Source organism: Tachypleus tridentatus, chromosome 8 (genome assembly GCF_004210375.1).
Source record: "Tachypleus tridentatus isolate NWPU-2018 chromosome 8, ASM421037v1, whole genome shotgun sequence".
Taxonomy (NCBI): domain Eukaryota; kingdom Metazoa; phylum Arthropoda; class Merostomata; order Xiphosura; family Limulidae; genus Tachypleus; species Tachypleus tridentatus.
This window is the reverse complement of record NC_134832.1, coordinates 51950671-51966078: the sequence shown is the minus strand read 5'-3', so window position 1 is coordinate 51966078 and position 15408 is coordinate 51950671. Positions and strand designations below refer to the sequence as shown.

The 15408-nt window shown below is 37.2% G+C and overlaps 1 protein-coding gene across 3 annotated transcripts in view; it reads left to right on the top strand.

The window, feature by feature from the left end:
• Positions 1 to 14760, top strand: part of LOC143222397 (uncharacterized) — a 45132-nt gene extending 30372 nt beyond the window's left edge. The window contains exons 2-6 of one of the 3 annotated variants that reach the window (XM_076448869.1): positions 2694 to 2930; positions 3471 to 3689; positions 4689 to 6746; positions 7237 to 7426; positions 12448 to 14760. In XM_076448869.1, the coding sequence (XP_076304984.1) occupies positions 2835 to 2930; positions 3471 to 3689; positions 4689 to 6746; positions 7237 to 7426; positions 12448 to 12464 (2580 nt within the window). In that variant the 5' untranslated portion in view covers positions 2694 to 2834 and the 3' untranslated portion in view covers positions 12465 to 14760. The other 2 variants (XM_076448867.1, XM_076448868.1) reach the window with 2 other exon arrangements.
• Positions 14761 to 15408: the final 648 nt, after the last annotated feature.

Genomic DNA, 15408 nt, shown 5'->3' with positions numbered 1-15408 from the left:
GTGAAATGTTAGACCTTTCATCTCTAATACATAAATTTTTTCCCATTCAAAAAATTCAAGCAGTAGAGTTTGTTTGTTTGTTTTTGAATTTCGCACAAAGCTACTCGAGGGCTATCTGTGCTAGCCGTCCCTAATTTAGCAGTGTAAGACTAGAGGGAAGGCAGCCAGTCATAACCACCCAGCGCCACCTCTTGGGTTACTCTTTTACCAACGAATAGTGGGATTGACAGTCACTTTTAACGCCCCCACGGCTGAAAGGGCGAGCATGTTTGGCGCGAAGGGGATGCGAACCCGCAACTCTCAGATTACGAGTCGCACGCCTTAACACGCTTGGCCATGCCGGGCCAAGCAGTAGAGATTAGGCTTAACTAATTTCAAAACTTCTTATGACGTTCTCTAGTACAATTGTTGAGTTAATCTAGGGCTAATCTCTATGCAGTAAACCTGTTTTTCCATCAGTGATTTATACTGGCAAATTGCTTATGTACTATACGTTATGTAGGCTTAAGTTAAGTGTGAGCCAAGTAGAAATACAACGCTATCCCTCGTATATGACAACAAATATTTCGAGTTTCTCTTATTTTTTTCTTTCTTTATCATAGTACCTCCTTCGACAGAAATGGTCTAATAAAGAGATGTGATAATACAAATACCTCCTGCTTGTTTACCGGTAAGTTCCTGAGTTTATCACACAAGAAATCGGGGTTTCATACCCGCCCTGGGTAAGGGCACACTGTAGTTTTGTGCTTTTCGACACCGTTTGTTCGAATAGAGCTTTGTTTACTTTAGTACGTCGTTTAGGTATGTTATTTTTCCATTACTTCAAAACATGCTATTAATATGTACTACGTTCATGAAACGTATTTACGGTATCGTTTTTCACAAATCAGCGATCTTCGTGATGACGCCAGTGCTGCTTGAACCTCAGTACTGAACCGTATTCCTCCTGAGCCAACGTGTTTCATTAAAATAACTTCAGGGTTTAATATTAATTGTATTGTCATCACGCAACGACTTGTTTTCTGTGCGAAAGTCGAACTGCCACCGACGTTATCTGGCGTTGCAGTATTGGCGTGTTTACACTAGGTTGGTACTTTGCCAAGTAGAACTGTGGTCTTAGTAGACCGAGATAAACCTTTTGATTACGAGCGTATTTTTCGCCCTCCAAGCTGGTATCCTCTTTTCATCCTAGTGGCCGGAAATAAGACCATTGTACGTGGCTCTGTTCGTGGAGGCTTACCGGACTCATTCACGGTTAACAGATTAACACAGAGTAGTGGTATGCGCTACTGGCTTTAGTAGGACCGATTTTTTTATATATTTTTTTGGAATTTCGCACAAAGCTACTCGAGGGCTATCTGTGCTAGCCGTCCCTAAGGCTAGAGGGAAGGCAGCTAGTCATCACCACCTACCGCCAACTGTTGGGCTACTCTTTTACCAACGAATAGTGGGATTGACCGTCACATTATACACCCCACGGCTGGGAGGACGAGCATGTTTAGCGCGACGCGGGCACGAACCCGCGACCCTCGGATTACGAGTCGCATGCCTTACGTGCTTGGCCATGCCAGGCCCTAGTAGGACCGACGACTTAAAACTAGTTTTTTTTGTGTTTTTTTCTCTCTCTCTCTCTCTCTAAAAGAAATATATCAAGTGGGCATACCAAGAGTATCACTTTCTCCTGTATTTAGTCGGACTTTATAAGCAGTTTTTAGATATACGAGAACTATTAGGGATAGAATGAATGTTCTTAGTGTCGTGTGAAACGATTATGCCAAATGAAACTTCACGTGCTAACTTCAACATCGATTTCGAAATGTTACAAAGCTTTGCTTTCCAGCAAGCACTAAAGAGCTACTTACGACCTGTAAGTTTAATAGACCATCACAGTTTGTTGATAATTTTGCTTCGATATACATTTACCACAACCACATGTGTATCTTTTAGGTTTCGTAAGAATCTTTTCGATATTTTCTTCACATTCGCTCGTACAATATTGTATATTCGTAGGGCATAAAATCGGGTAATTGTTCAAAATGGTGACTGTCGTGCCATCTATCGGTTTATAAATTTAACTGTATACTTTATGGTATAATCGTTAACTCTTGCGTTTATATAAAACTTTTCTATATGCTGAAATTTACAATAGCATTAATAATTTAAAGATATAACAATAATCCTTATTTCGTGTTTTGAAAATCAGTTCTTTTTGAATTTCCAACTGAAAAAATGGTATTTTTCGGGCCTATTTTCTGTAATGATTTGTATTCGATTTCTTGCGATTGTTATGTGTCGCTGGAAACAGTTGTTATTTGGTGGAACGTTACTTTGTAATGGAGTTAACTCTTTAAAAGCACCACGATATTTCACGTCTTAACAGTACTGCCCCGTGACTGAGTTAATGTTTTTAACACCACCGTATCTCAAGTCTTAACAGTAAATATCTTGTGCGTGAATGTTCTGCAAACACACTTCTTACTTACATTGATTTGTGGTTTAAATACTAATATTTAAAAACGGACAAGAACAAAATATCTTCGAGGAGTGGCATCGTTATCGCCTATAATAATGTTTTGTTATGATTTATATTTTCATTTGCTGAGTTGTTTTATATACAATTATGTACCTTAGTTATTTTCTACGTCCAGAAATTTTAAGACATTTTCTAATTAAATTACTTTTTTTTCTAACAGATGCCGCCACTTTACTCGAAGCACTTGCCGTTAGTTGTCCACACTGTGAAAGAATGTTTTCTGGTAGTCAAGTGCTTTACGCTCTTCGAGACCACTTGAAAGCTGCTCATCAACAGGTGCTAGAGGATACAGAAAAGAAACATGATGCCATATACGAGTGCAACAAATGCACTGCTTCATTTTCAGATAAGACCCATTTGGAAAAGCATGAATTTTTTCCACATAGAATCGAACCAGGTTAGACTAAGTTTATGACCATATTTAGCCTAGAGTCGCAGTTATTTTTTTTCCCATAAACAAGACCAGTGGTATTTTCACTGAGAGAATGCATAGTTTTCCATAGAATAAAAACAATATTTCAATGTGAAGAAAGTCTTAACATGATTAGCGGTGTAAATCACATCGTTCTTAGGATTTCGTTACCACTGTAAAACGCCCCAAGTATTGATAATTATATAGTAATCGTTCGATAAAAATTAAATAGAATATTACAAATTGAAGTTAACTTTTCAAAAACGTCTTTTTTCAGACCCGTCTTAAAATAAAATATTATATTTTTATATTTACGAAATAACTAAGATTATTTTTTGAGCTGAAGAGAACATTCCATATCGTCTTATGTATGCTACTTTGGTCACAGTATTTCTATTCAGCTGTGAGGCTAGGGTTACGAAACGCTATGCAGTGCATTTTGCTTGGCTTTGTTTGCATAAGATTTCTGTTTTTTTTTTTTATGTACGATTTTTTTTAACCTGACGTGCTTAATTGTCTAAACAGCAACATCGAAACGACAGTGACGACTCCTCGAGCCTTCGAAAGTTTAGGTGTCCAGAGTGTCGGAAAGCCTTTAAATTTAAACATCACCTGAAGGAACACGTCAGGATTCACAGTGGAGAAAAACCTTTCGTTTGTCCAAACTGTAGCAAGCGATTTTCCCATTCAGGGTCTTATTCCTCTCACATGACCAGTAAAAAGTGTCTTATAATGAACTTGAAGGTACGATACACGTGAATTTATTTATTTTGCAGGAAACACATAGTACATGTTTCGTAATAAATTTCAAAGTACAATAAGAAAGCATAATATTTGAAATCTACAAGCTGAAAACACATACATGTTTGAAAATAAAGTCTGTTTTCCAGAAAACGGAACGACTTGCAGAGGTTATAAATAGATAAGTCTTAAATCAAAGCTTTCTATTCTGTGAGTGACGACTCGGCATAGCCAGGTGGTTAAGGCACTCGACTCGTAATCTGAGGGTCGCGGGTTCGAATCCCCATCACATCAAACATGTTCGCCCTCTTAGCCGTGGGGGCGATCAATCTCACTATTCGTTGGTAAAGGAGTAGATGACCAAGTAGTTGGCGGTGGGTGGTGATATCTAGCTGCCTTCCCTCTAGTCTTACACTGCTAAATTAGGGACGGCTAGCGTAGATAGTCCTCGTATTGCTTTGCGCGAAATTCAAACCAATCTGTGAGTGACATATACATATATGATAAAGTATTATAAAATCAATTAATAATGCATTTAGATCAATATATCACATTGTCATTTTATTAAGTTTGCATATTTATTCAAAGTGAGTACTTTCATTAAAAACCTGGACAGCACACACTATTTATTTACAGCATTAGGCCTAACTTTGATATCAACAACTGAGGAATTCGAGTTTCTATATTTGGTATCAGGTTGAAAAGAAGTGAGGAGAACCGTTGTCGTATGTGATTAATGACGTGTGTATCGCCTACATATGAGCTTAATGTTTGTTACTAAATTCTACTCTAATGGTCGTTGGGTAATTCAGTTATTTAACGACTAAGAATTAATGGAAGCATTTATTATTGTATCTAGAGATAAAAAAAAACAACAGTTGATTCAGCTGTGCTTTTTGTATTCGTCATTAAACAACTTTGATGTGTTTGTTTAATTGTGATAAAAACAATAGTTTTATTTTTTGACTTTACTATCACCAACAATTTATCTCCTTCCAATAGGTTCGTAAAATGGAAAGTAAACCGCTTCGAGGTCGTGGAACTAACCAAAAGGTCACCAACACTATTTCACAAAAGGATCACCTAAAGGGTTCCAGGACTATTGAGTCATTTGAAGAGTACGCGCCTATTGAAACCGGATTGTCATCTGCTGTGTCCACCAAAAGTCATCCTCATGCTAGAAGATATCCCTTCCATCCAGTGGCCTTCACCTCCATTCCTTGGCACTCCTTTTTGAAACCTGAAAACTCGGACATTCCTACAAAGCATCTTCCTTTTGCGTGTTTTTTCAACTCGCCCAATGCTGTACCTTCTTCTGTTGACGATCGAGTATCTTCTAATCTGTGTTTGTCAATACCTACGTCATCGGAACCCATGGATCCCTTCTTTGATACTGTGGTTTCTGGCAGAGAAGAAGGAAGCTATTCATCGCCTATGAGCTCATCTGGAAACAGCGACATAAAGACAGTTAACACAATTATTAAAATTATGGACGAGTCGGTTGCTAAGAAGCAACAGACTTCGAGTTATAACAATGGACACAAAGGGCTTCTTTCGGAGCTTTTAAGTAAACCACCTTGCTCGCATCCTTTGAAGGTATCTCTAGAAAAACTTATGTGGAGTTTCAAAAAAGAATCTGTCTTAAGTGGTAAAAGCTCAGTTCAGGATCGCCAAAGTTGCGAACAGTGTGATGATGAACCTAAGAATGTCCAATCAGGATCGTGGAAAGATGGGAAATGTTTAACGAGAACAGATAACCAGACTGGTTCTGAAGTTTGTTCCAACGAAGATGTAAATTTCTCGAACATTATTAATCTAGAAGAACCTGAAATACGATACTGGAGCCCTGCACGAAACGACACTGGTGAAACGTATTATTTCCGATCGTTTCTCCCTAGTGAAGTTGAAGCTCATACAGGTGATGTTGAAGAGGTGATGAAGTTAGTTGATGGCAAAAAGATCCCTTTCCAAAGTATTTTGAACGAAGTTAAGTTGAAAACGTTGGAGGAATTTCATCTTCAGAACCGAAATCCGACAAAAAAGGATATAAAGAAGATAGCAAGAGAACTTGGATGTTCTTCGCGTATTGTGCAGGTTTGGTTACAGGCTGTTAAAAATGAGAATTTCTCTACAAATTGTCCAATTCAGGTACCGAAAGTTTCGTTGAAAGACTGCTCGAAGGTAGATTTAGCAGCGTCCAGTGAAGCCAAGCCATACTGTTTGAATATTCCTCGCTACAAGCCACAGTCTCTCCTCAACTTTCCTGCTACGCCTAGCTGTTATGGGGACATGTCAACTGGTCTACCTATACCACCGGCTCACGGTACAAATATGTTTTCTAAATGTGGGTTTCCATCAATCTGCTCACAGAACATACAGCATAAAGATACAGTGTTGGACAAAGAGTTTGTTTCATCGGACTCTGAGTCGCCTCTTGATCTGTCCTTGAAGAAGGAGACACGTGACCTGTATAGGCATTTAGGAAATTCACCAGTAGTAGAGCCAAATTGCGAGTGCCAAATCATGAACCTCAGCCAAAAGTCCAGTCGAACAACAGCGCCACCCAGCGAAACCAAATTACGTTATGCTACGAATGGGAGATGTTTTGATAGTGAAAGCTTTAGTTGTTTCGAATATGGAAGTAAGAACCAAAGAAATTCCTATAGAGTACTTACAAAAGACCAGTCAGACGCCATAGTGAACTCTGACCAATATTCTTCTACACTAGAAGGATCACCGATCACGGAGCAGATTGATCCAGCAAGTCCACATGAGGATTCGTCAAGAATGTCCGTGATTACGAATTGTAGGTCAGTAAGTCCCTTTCTTCTAAGACCAACTTCTCACTCACCCGAAAGTGAAAGGTCACCATCATCACCAGAACAGAACAACCTAGATGTAACCCCGGGTAGCGAGGGACCACCATCTTCACCAGAACAAAACAGTCTGGGTACCACTTGTGGTCCTGCTGAAACAAGTGGAAAATCTGATTCAAAACGTTCATCCCCAGATAGTGTTGAAAGTTGGCAAATGGATAATTTTAAGAGATTTTGGAAAAAGGTAGGGTACCTTCCATTCTCTAGAAGTATTCGTAAAGACTGCTCAGTTGTATTATTATGATATTAATAACATCATTGGGGAGTCTCTTTTAAAAGGTACTAATTCCGCTACAAGGTTTCGAATATTAAAATTTAAAGGTTGAGCAGTATGTATCCTGGGTGTTGATTTGTTTTCTGTTTTTACTAAGTAAAAATAACATCTCAATACAGAGATGTTTGAAGTTATTTCGCCCTTTTCTTTGTATTTTGTGTATTTATAGCAAAACTACTAATGCTAACCCTAATTTTGTAGTGAGTAAAGTCACTTCGTCATACGTAAAGCCATCGGGAGTTATTTTGGCCCTTGAAGTTTTCTCTGGTATATTAAAGTTCCTTGAAATAATTTCGTAACACTGAGGTCCTTGGAGCCGTTTCGTGTTACTAAAAACCTAACGACGAGCTTATAAACACTGAAGTTGTAATTAACGGCCTCCATGTTGTTGTTTTTTTAGGCTAGCGCAGAAAGACAACAAGCTGTAGTGGATGAACAGTCAGAACTGAACGAAGGTGAGGGCTCTGAAGTGAAACAAAGAAAGTGTTCTATCGAAAGATCGGATGGTGATGGATTGTTTGAATGTGACCAGTGTTCTAAAGCGTTCAACAAACAGAGTTCTCTTGCTCGACATAAATACGAACATTCCGGTAGGTTACACTTCATCAGTTATTTCATGTCTTATTTCTCTTATTTTATCGCGAGAGTTTGTGGAATAAATTTAGAGGTGTGTATGCTGTAAGTATTGTTGTATGTTATATGTAATATGTATGAATTCGTCACTTTTCATTGACGTGTAGAAATACGGTAAATTTTTGTCTCTTTCACACTGGATCGTTGACCAAGAAATATAAACATTTTCCCTTTGCCCGTTTTTAATTAATTAATTTTTTAATTAACATGTTTTGCGCCGTTTTTAGATTAATTTTTGGAAATGAATTTTTTTATTAATTGAAACGAGGTAATGCAACTTTGGAAAACTATGATAGGTATTCCGTGTAGCTTTTCCACAAGAAGTAAAGTGTGATAGATAACCGTATCTTCTCCCAGAGATGTATCAGTAAGTCTCCGAACTTATAACGCTAAAACCCGGGTTTGGATAACCGTGATGGGCACAGCACAGATAGCCCATTGTGTATCTTAACAACAAACAAACAATTTACGTAATTGGTCTTCGTGTTACGTAACGGTTTTTTAAATTCTCACGTTCGAGGTCTCGTTCCCTGAATGGGTGTAACGAACAAACCAATTCGTGGCGGACAGAGAGTTTATAGTCTATTCGTGTTATAACTTTGTACAGAAACAAACAACTGTCAAATAGTAGAGTCTCCGCATGTGACGATTTTTCACAAATGTTTACAGGTCAGAGACCTCATCAGTGCGACGAGTGTAGTAAAGCTTTCAAACACAAGCACCACCTGACGGAGCACAAGCGACTTCACAGCGGCGAGAAGCCTTTCCAGTGCCGAAAGTGTCTGAAGCGGTTCTCTCACTCCGGTTCCTACAGCCAGCATATGAACCACCGGTTCAGCTACTGCAAGCCTTATCGAGACTAAGAAAGAATGAGGCTCATGTTGTTTTTAACCGATAACATAAAAAGTTGCCGACAAATGCACGTGTGTTCCATTTAGGTGCGTCACCAACGACTCGGTGTCGCCTTCTAAGGCTGTGGAATTTGAATAATTTCATTCGCCATTCCTTGCCTTTCTCGAAACAACTAGAGAGACCTTTCAAAGTACGTCACAGATACACTTGCCGACACGCGTTACGTCATTCATTGTGTGTGCAACAAGTTCGCGTTCATCAAACTGAAACCAGTTATCGTTTCTTCTCAACAGAAGTCTGAAGTCCTGTAATCATGTATTTTCTTTGCGTTTTTTTTTTGGGGGGGGGGATGTGTGCGTTTGAAATAACTAGTAATTTATAGAGAGGTACATTTTTAAAATAATTGTTTCAAAGCGACTGACTATGAATATTGTGATTTTTGTTCAAACTCAAAATCAGTTTGAAATGATGAACTGGTAATTTTTTACAGATTTATTAAATTACCGCAAAAATTTGTGCAGCGAAATAAAAAAAACACCAACTATTCTTTATTTTTAATACTCAAAACTAATAACAGAAACTTTAGTTTTATACTCTTTGTGTTTATGTCTAATATAATTGTTGAACAAATAACTCCTCAGATGTCGCTGTATTATACAGTATACGATTTTATTATAAGCTTTGTTGTTTCTAAAATGGCCGCCAAAACGTGCCGCTGAAAATTATACAATGAAAAATGAAAACAATGGAAAGAGAGATTATAACCACGTGTTTGTATAGTGCATTAGTATGTTTTGTTTCGTTCCAAACGTGGCTGTTTGAACTTTGTATGTAAAATTCTAGTTGTTTTTTTAAGATGCAAAGTGCCAAATTTGGGAATTTCGAAACAAACAAAACTGAGATTAGAAATATATATAACATATAGCAGAGTAAAGAAAATATTTTTTGTTTTTTCTGGTGTGGAAGAACAGAGTGCCAAAGATACATTTAGTCATATTTTCTATGATGTGATCGATATGTGTGTATTAAAAAAAAACAAAGAGGTAACCCAAATCTACCTGTGCCAAGAAAACTCTCAACTAACCAGACATTTCCCTAGTCGTCACGTCCAGTCATGTTTGTTAATAGTCATGAATAAATATTTTTTAACGCGTAAGATAAAAAAAAAACCTGTTTTTTTATGAGTTTTATACCATACAACTGGAGATTAATTTTAATATACAAGAACAGAATATTATTTTGGGACTGAATCAAATGTTGTTGTTTTTTTCATCTGCTCATCCTTTAAGGTGTATCCAACTTTCAAAACTTTTTATATGTGGAACATTTATTAGTTGTAGGATAATATAATAACGAATTATTGTCGTTAGAAAAAAAACAACTCTGACGTCATAACCATTTCTCGATTTAAAACATTTGACTATCTAATCCATCACTTCATAAATATCTGTGTGCTATGTGCCCCTTATGATTTTCGAACCGACTGTCACCACACTTGGAACTCCTTGGGAATGACACATGGGGTCAACGTTCGGATTAACTCTTCCAGAACGTTTCGGGGGTCCTCTGTCTTTCTTGAAAATTTTCAACGGGTACATCAGTTCGTAATTTTAATAGCAGTTTGTCTTTAGAAACCTGGCAACAATCGTACCGTCTCTGAAAAACGATTTAAACTACGTCTTTGAAATTGTTTTATTTTACTGTTCGAATCTGATAGGAAAAAAAACAAAGATCAGATAAGTCTTCCGAGATTTTATTTACAAAATAATGGGATATTTTCTAAATCAACTTTCTTGAACATGGCTGAACCAACGTCCGCAACCGAATTAAACACTTGGTAGGCGAAATATTCATAGCGTGTAGCTACCATCTTAAGTGTCGTTAAGGTAAACAGACATAACATTATAATTATTATTAAAATGTCTCGATTCCAACTGATAATTCACTCATGCAGTCGTTCCCCGTGGGACAGCAGTAAGCCTACGAACTTGTAACTTTAAAATCCGGGGTTCGATTTCCCTCGACGGATACAACAGATACACCCAACGTAGATTTTTTTCAAACAAACTATCTGATGGAGTCGACTGCGTTAATCTTTCTGCCCATCTCCAAAATAGTAGCGTTGATAACATTACAACTGCTATATCCACAAACCTAGGATCCCTTCTCCTTACAACTGCTATATCCACAAACCTAGGATCCCTTCTCCTTACAACTGCTATATCCACAAACCTAGGATCCCTTCTCCTTACAACTGCTATATCCACAAAACTAGGATCCCTTCTTCTTACAACTACCATATCCACAAAACTAGGATCCCTTCTCCTTACAACTGCTATATCCACAAAACTAGGATCCCTTCTCCTTACAACTGCTATATCCACAAAACTAGGATCCCTTCTTCTTACAACTACTATATCCACAAAACTAGAATCCCTTCTCCTTACAACTGCTATATCCACAAACCTAGGATCCCTTCTCCTTACAACTGCTATATCCACAAAACTAGGATCCCTTCTTCTTACAACTACTATATCCACAAACCTAGAATCCCTTCTCCTTACAACTACTATATCCACAAAACTAGGATCCCTTCTCCTTACAACTACTATATCCACAAAACTGGGATCCCTTCTCCTTACAACTACTATATTCACAAAAACTAGGATCCCTTCTCCTTACAACTACTATATCCACAAAACTGGGATCCCTTCTCCTTACAACTACTATATCCACAAAACTAGGATCCCTTCTCCTTACAACTACTATATCCACAAAACTGGGATCCCTTCTCCTTACAACTACTATATTCACAAAAACTACAACTACTATATTCACAAAAACTAGGATCCCTTCTCCAGCCATCGACAAGGGATCAGATCCCTCCTGCACTGCCAACAAGGGATCGTCTTTTTCTAGAAACGAAACACTGATAACAACAGTATTGGTCTAAGCTGTCTTCTTGCGTGAACTATGTTTTTATGCGCAAGAAAATAGTGCACTTTGTATAGGTTTTTAAAAAACAAAGCCCAATGGCTTTTATTTGTAGATTGAAGAAAAACCAGTTACGTGAAGTGTTCAATTCAGAGTACAAACTATAGCTTATACGTTCTAATGAAAACGATTATATTATTTTGCCATGATCAGTGAGTGGTACAGCGTCGGGTGATGAGTCATTTAGTACATATTATTGAGCAACCCCATAAACACTTCTGATACCTACCACGCTGGGTAATATCTTTTACGGTAAAAGTTTTTGTTGGTTATTTCCAAATAAAATTATATATTTACCATAATATTGTTTCTTAAAGTAGACTTTACAATGTTATTAGATATGTAAAATAAGTGTCGGTTAGTTTTAACCATAAATGTTTAGTCAAACTTAACCGATATCCTATACGTTGTGAAAACACTCGAACAAAGGGGGGGAATTTACTGATTGTACTTCCTCCCATCCAAGAAGAACACGGAATGAGATAGTTTAAACTTTGCAAATTATTTTGCAAATTTAGGCTTAACTTTGTTTTAGAAATAAAGTCAATCAGCATATAGTAAAGGCTGTCAAACAAAACTATTGACACTAAAAAATACCCAAACATTATTGACTTAGACCTAGTCACACGTGCGCGTAGATACTCTGTTGATTTGTGTTTCTGGAATTAGCACATGCGTATCTTAAAATTTGCTTTGCCGACGAATAAAAACAAGGATATTTTAATATCAGTGATATAAACAATAATAGCTATTGTATTTTCAAATTGCATTTGTTGTAACACACACGAGATTTTTGGATTACCATAATTATAATATGGGTACCTGGAGAAATGTTAACGTTATTCGACACAAATTTATATCTTATGTTGAGTAACCCGTGATCGTATGAAACCGGTTTCACAAAGAACGGTTTGGGAAAAGAGAAATTATTAAAGTTTTGTTATAAGTGATTATGTTGAAGTGAAACATTAGGCTATAGTTCGTATATGTACATACATATATATATATGCTTAGTTTGAACTATTGGAAATAAAAGTGTTTTTATACGAATATTTTTATGTCAATACATGTTACTAAGTGCACGTGATAACTGTGTTCATAAATAAAGGTTTTTTTTTGTGGGGTGGGGCAGTATGTTGCAGACTCTGATTTGTGGTCTCCGGCGAAACCGAAACTTTTCTATGAAAACATTTTTGGGCCGTGTAGACCATACGTATGTCAAGCTACTTTATATTGCTTACACTTTTGAAAGGTGATAAAAAATTTTCATATCAAATTTTCATGTTTTTATTAAGAAAGGTTCTTTTACAAAGGAAACAAACATTGTTTACATGTTCTGTATGTTAAATTTTTCGAATCATTTTTTTTTACTTCAACATTTCTATTTGGCTTTAGATGTGTGACTCTGGTTTATAACTGAAAATATTCGAATGTTTTCTGAACAACATTTTTGAGATTAGTACTTACGTGTGGTAAGCCTTATTAAATAGGCCCGGCATGGCCAAGCGCGTAAGGCGTGCGACTCGTAATCCGAGGGTCGCGGGTTTTAGCCCGCGTCGCGCTAAACATGCTCACCCTCCCAACCGTGGGGGCGTTATAATATGACGGTCATTCCCACTATTCATTGGTAAAAGAGCAGCCCAAGAGTTGGCGGTGGGTGGTGATGACTAGCTGCCTTCCCTCTAGTCTTACACTGCTAAATTAGGGACGGCTAGCACAGATAGCCCTCGAGTAGCTTTGTACGAAATTCAAAAACAAACAAACAAGCCTTATTAAATTGCTGGGTATTTTATTTGTCCAAAGAGAGCGCCTCCAGTTAAATCAATTTACAAGTTGACGGTATTTCGACATCGTTAAAAATAAGAAACTATATATTAACTTCACGTAACAGTTGCATTTGTTTTGTTTTACAGCTCCTAAAATCGTTTTTATTTCAAATTAACCACACTAAACGATTAAACCGTGTTAAAGTAATGGGATTGTTAAAACGTCTGAAACTAATTTGTTACACACACCACACACAAGGTCATAAGAATTCAAAGATTCACTTTTCTGAAACGTCTTATAACTAGTGAGGCCAGGCGGGTTAAGGCGTTCGACTCGTAATCTGAGGGTCGCGGGTTTGAATCCCCGTCGCATCAAAGGTGCTCGTCTTTTCAGCCGTGGGGGCTTTATAATGTGACGGGCAATCCCACTATTCGTTAGTAAAAGAGTCGCCCAAGAGCTGGCGGTGGGTGGTGATGACTAGCTGCCTTCCCTCTAGTCTTACACTGCTAAATTTGGGACGGCTAGCGCAGATAGCCCTCGAGTAGCTTTGCGCTAAATTAAAAACAAACCAAACATAACTAGTGATCTCTTCCTTCTAAATATGATTGCTTAGCTTCAATTTTTGACTACAGAATTATGTGCATATTTCTTCACGCTTTGTATTAAATGTCAGTTGAAACCTTAATGAGATTCAAGGATTATGTTTTTTTTTTTAAATCTTAAGCTATTATTTAACAAAATTCAGAATGTGTTTGTCAGCTTATAACTGACGAACAGCTAGACCGAATGCCATCAAACCTGGCATGCACCCTTAAGCCCCTCTGCAACTGCTAATCCTATATTCCACCTTCCGGTTTCCCCATGTATTAACAATGCGTTGAACATTTACGTCTTCTAGTCACGCATTATTTAGCTTTTCACTGTTAAGACAAACAAACTATTTTACATTAGGCGCAGATAGCCCTCGAGTAGCTTTGCGCGAAATTCAGAAACAAACACAAATTTTGCATTTGATGGCGACAAGCCCGGTTTTTAGAAACAGCAAAAGTTTTGAACGGCTTGAATAAGTCACGAAGGAAATTTTATTACTCATTCAAGCTGTCTCCAAACTTTATAAACTATACTATAGTTTGGGAAGGGGATTAATTAGACCCCCCCTTTTCAGCTGGATATAAATCTCCGTGTAATGGCTCTTGAGTTGATGTGCTATTTTTTAAATATAAACTTTTAGTTTATAGCAACTTCATCTCCTTACCGATTTGAGATCTAATTACTACCGCGGCTATTGAGGATTCCTTTTGTTTTGTCGTGTTAATTATTTGGGGTTACTGAAAAGTAGTTTAAACATAAAGAGGGTTTATCATTTGTATCGATACCCTTTGAGAATCCCTAAATACCACATTGTTTTAAATGTGCTAATAACCCGAGTTTTCTGGGCTCCATCGGTCAACGTTCAACAACACGTTTTTAGGTTATTGTTATACTATTGTTGGAACTTCATTTTAAAATCTGGAACATGATGAAGTATTGCATTAATTTCTATCATTGTTTTAATGTTTTATGTCCTTAAGCATTGATTTTGTGCAATAACGAATTTTGTTTCATTTGTTTGCTTTGTTTTGTACGTCATTTTTGTAACGCCATCTAGATAAAATATTTGGAAAAAAATTATGAAATATTTTATTTTAAAGTGTTCATATTTTTTTGTGTCCAAGAAACAACTATACAAATATTTTTCACACCAAGTCTCTCTCAAGAGGAGCCTGACAGCAAAACAGAGGATACGAGTTGACCTGGGTGACTAAAATTAGGTTTTCAATCTCAATATGAAACATTTTATGTTAACTCTTAAAAGAGCCGCCATCATCAACTGTGGTGCCACCTATAACATACTTCCTGTTTAAGGGTTAAGGGGTCACAGTATACGTCATTCACAACAGAAATGGCAGCACCAAGACTGAAACACTTACTTCCGCAGGGTCCTCGAAAGTGTTGTGCTTCGAGCGTAAATAAAACCCAAACAAGGCGTAACAAATTTTTTCTTGCTTTTGTAGTTCATACGCTGAGCTATGTTTATAGTTTAAAAGAGAGAATTATTTTATTTAAGGCATGCGAATGTTTAACTGATGTCACGACAGTACATATCGCAATATTAAACATCCTTTACGTGACGTCATTTTAGTGTTCTACTGACTGACTGACAACGCACTACTGTATAGTGATGTGAGTGGTTAAAACAGGTGATCCCTTCGAAAGTTAATTGCTGATACTGAGCAAAACTGTTTTTACGGATATTCAGTGTTTAGAAGATGAAATAAATATTGAT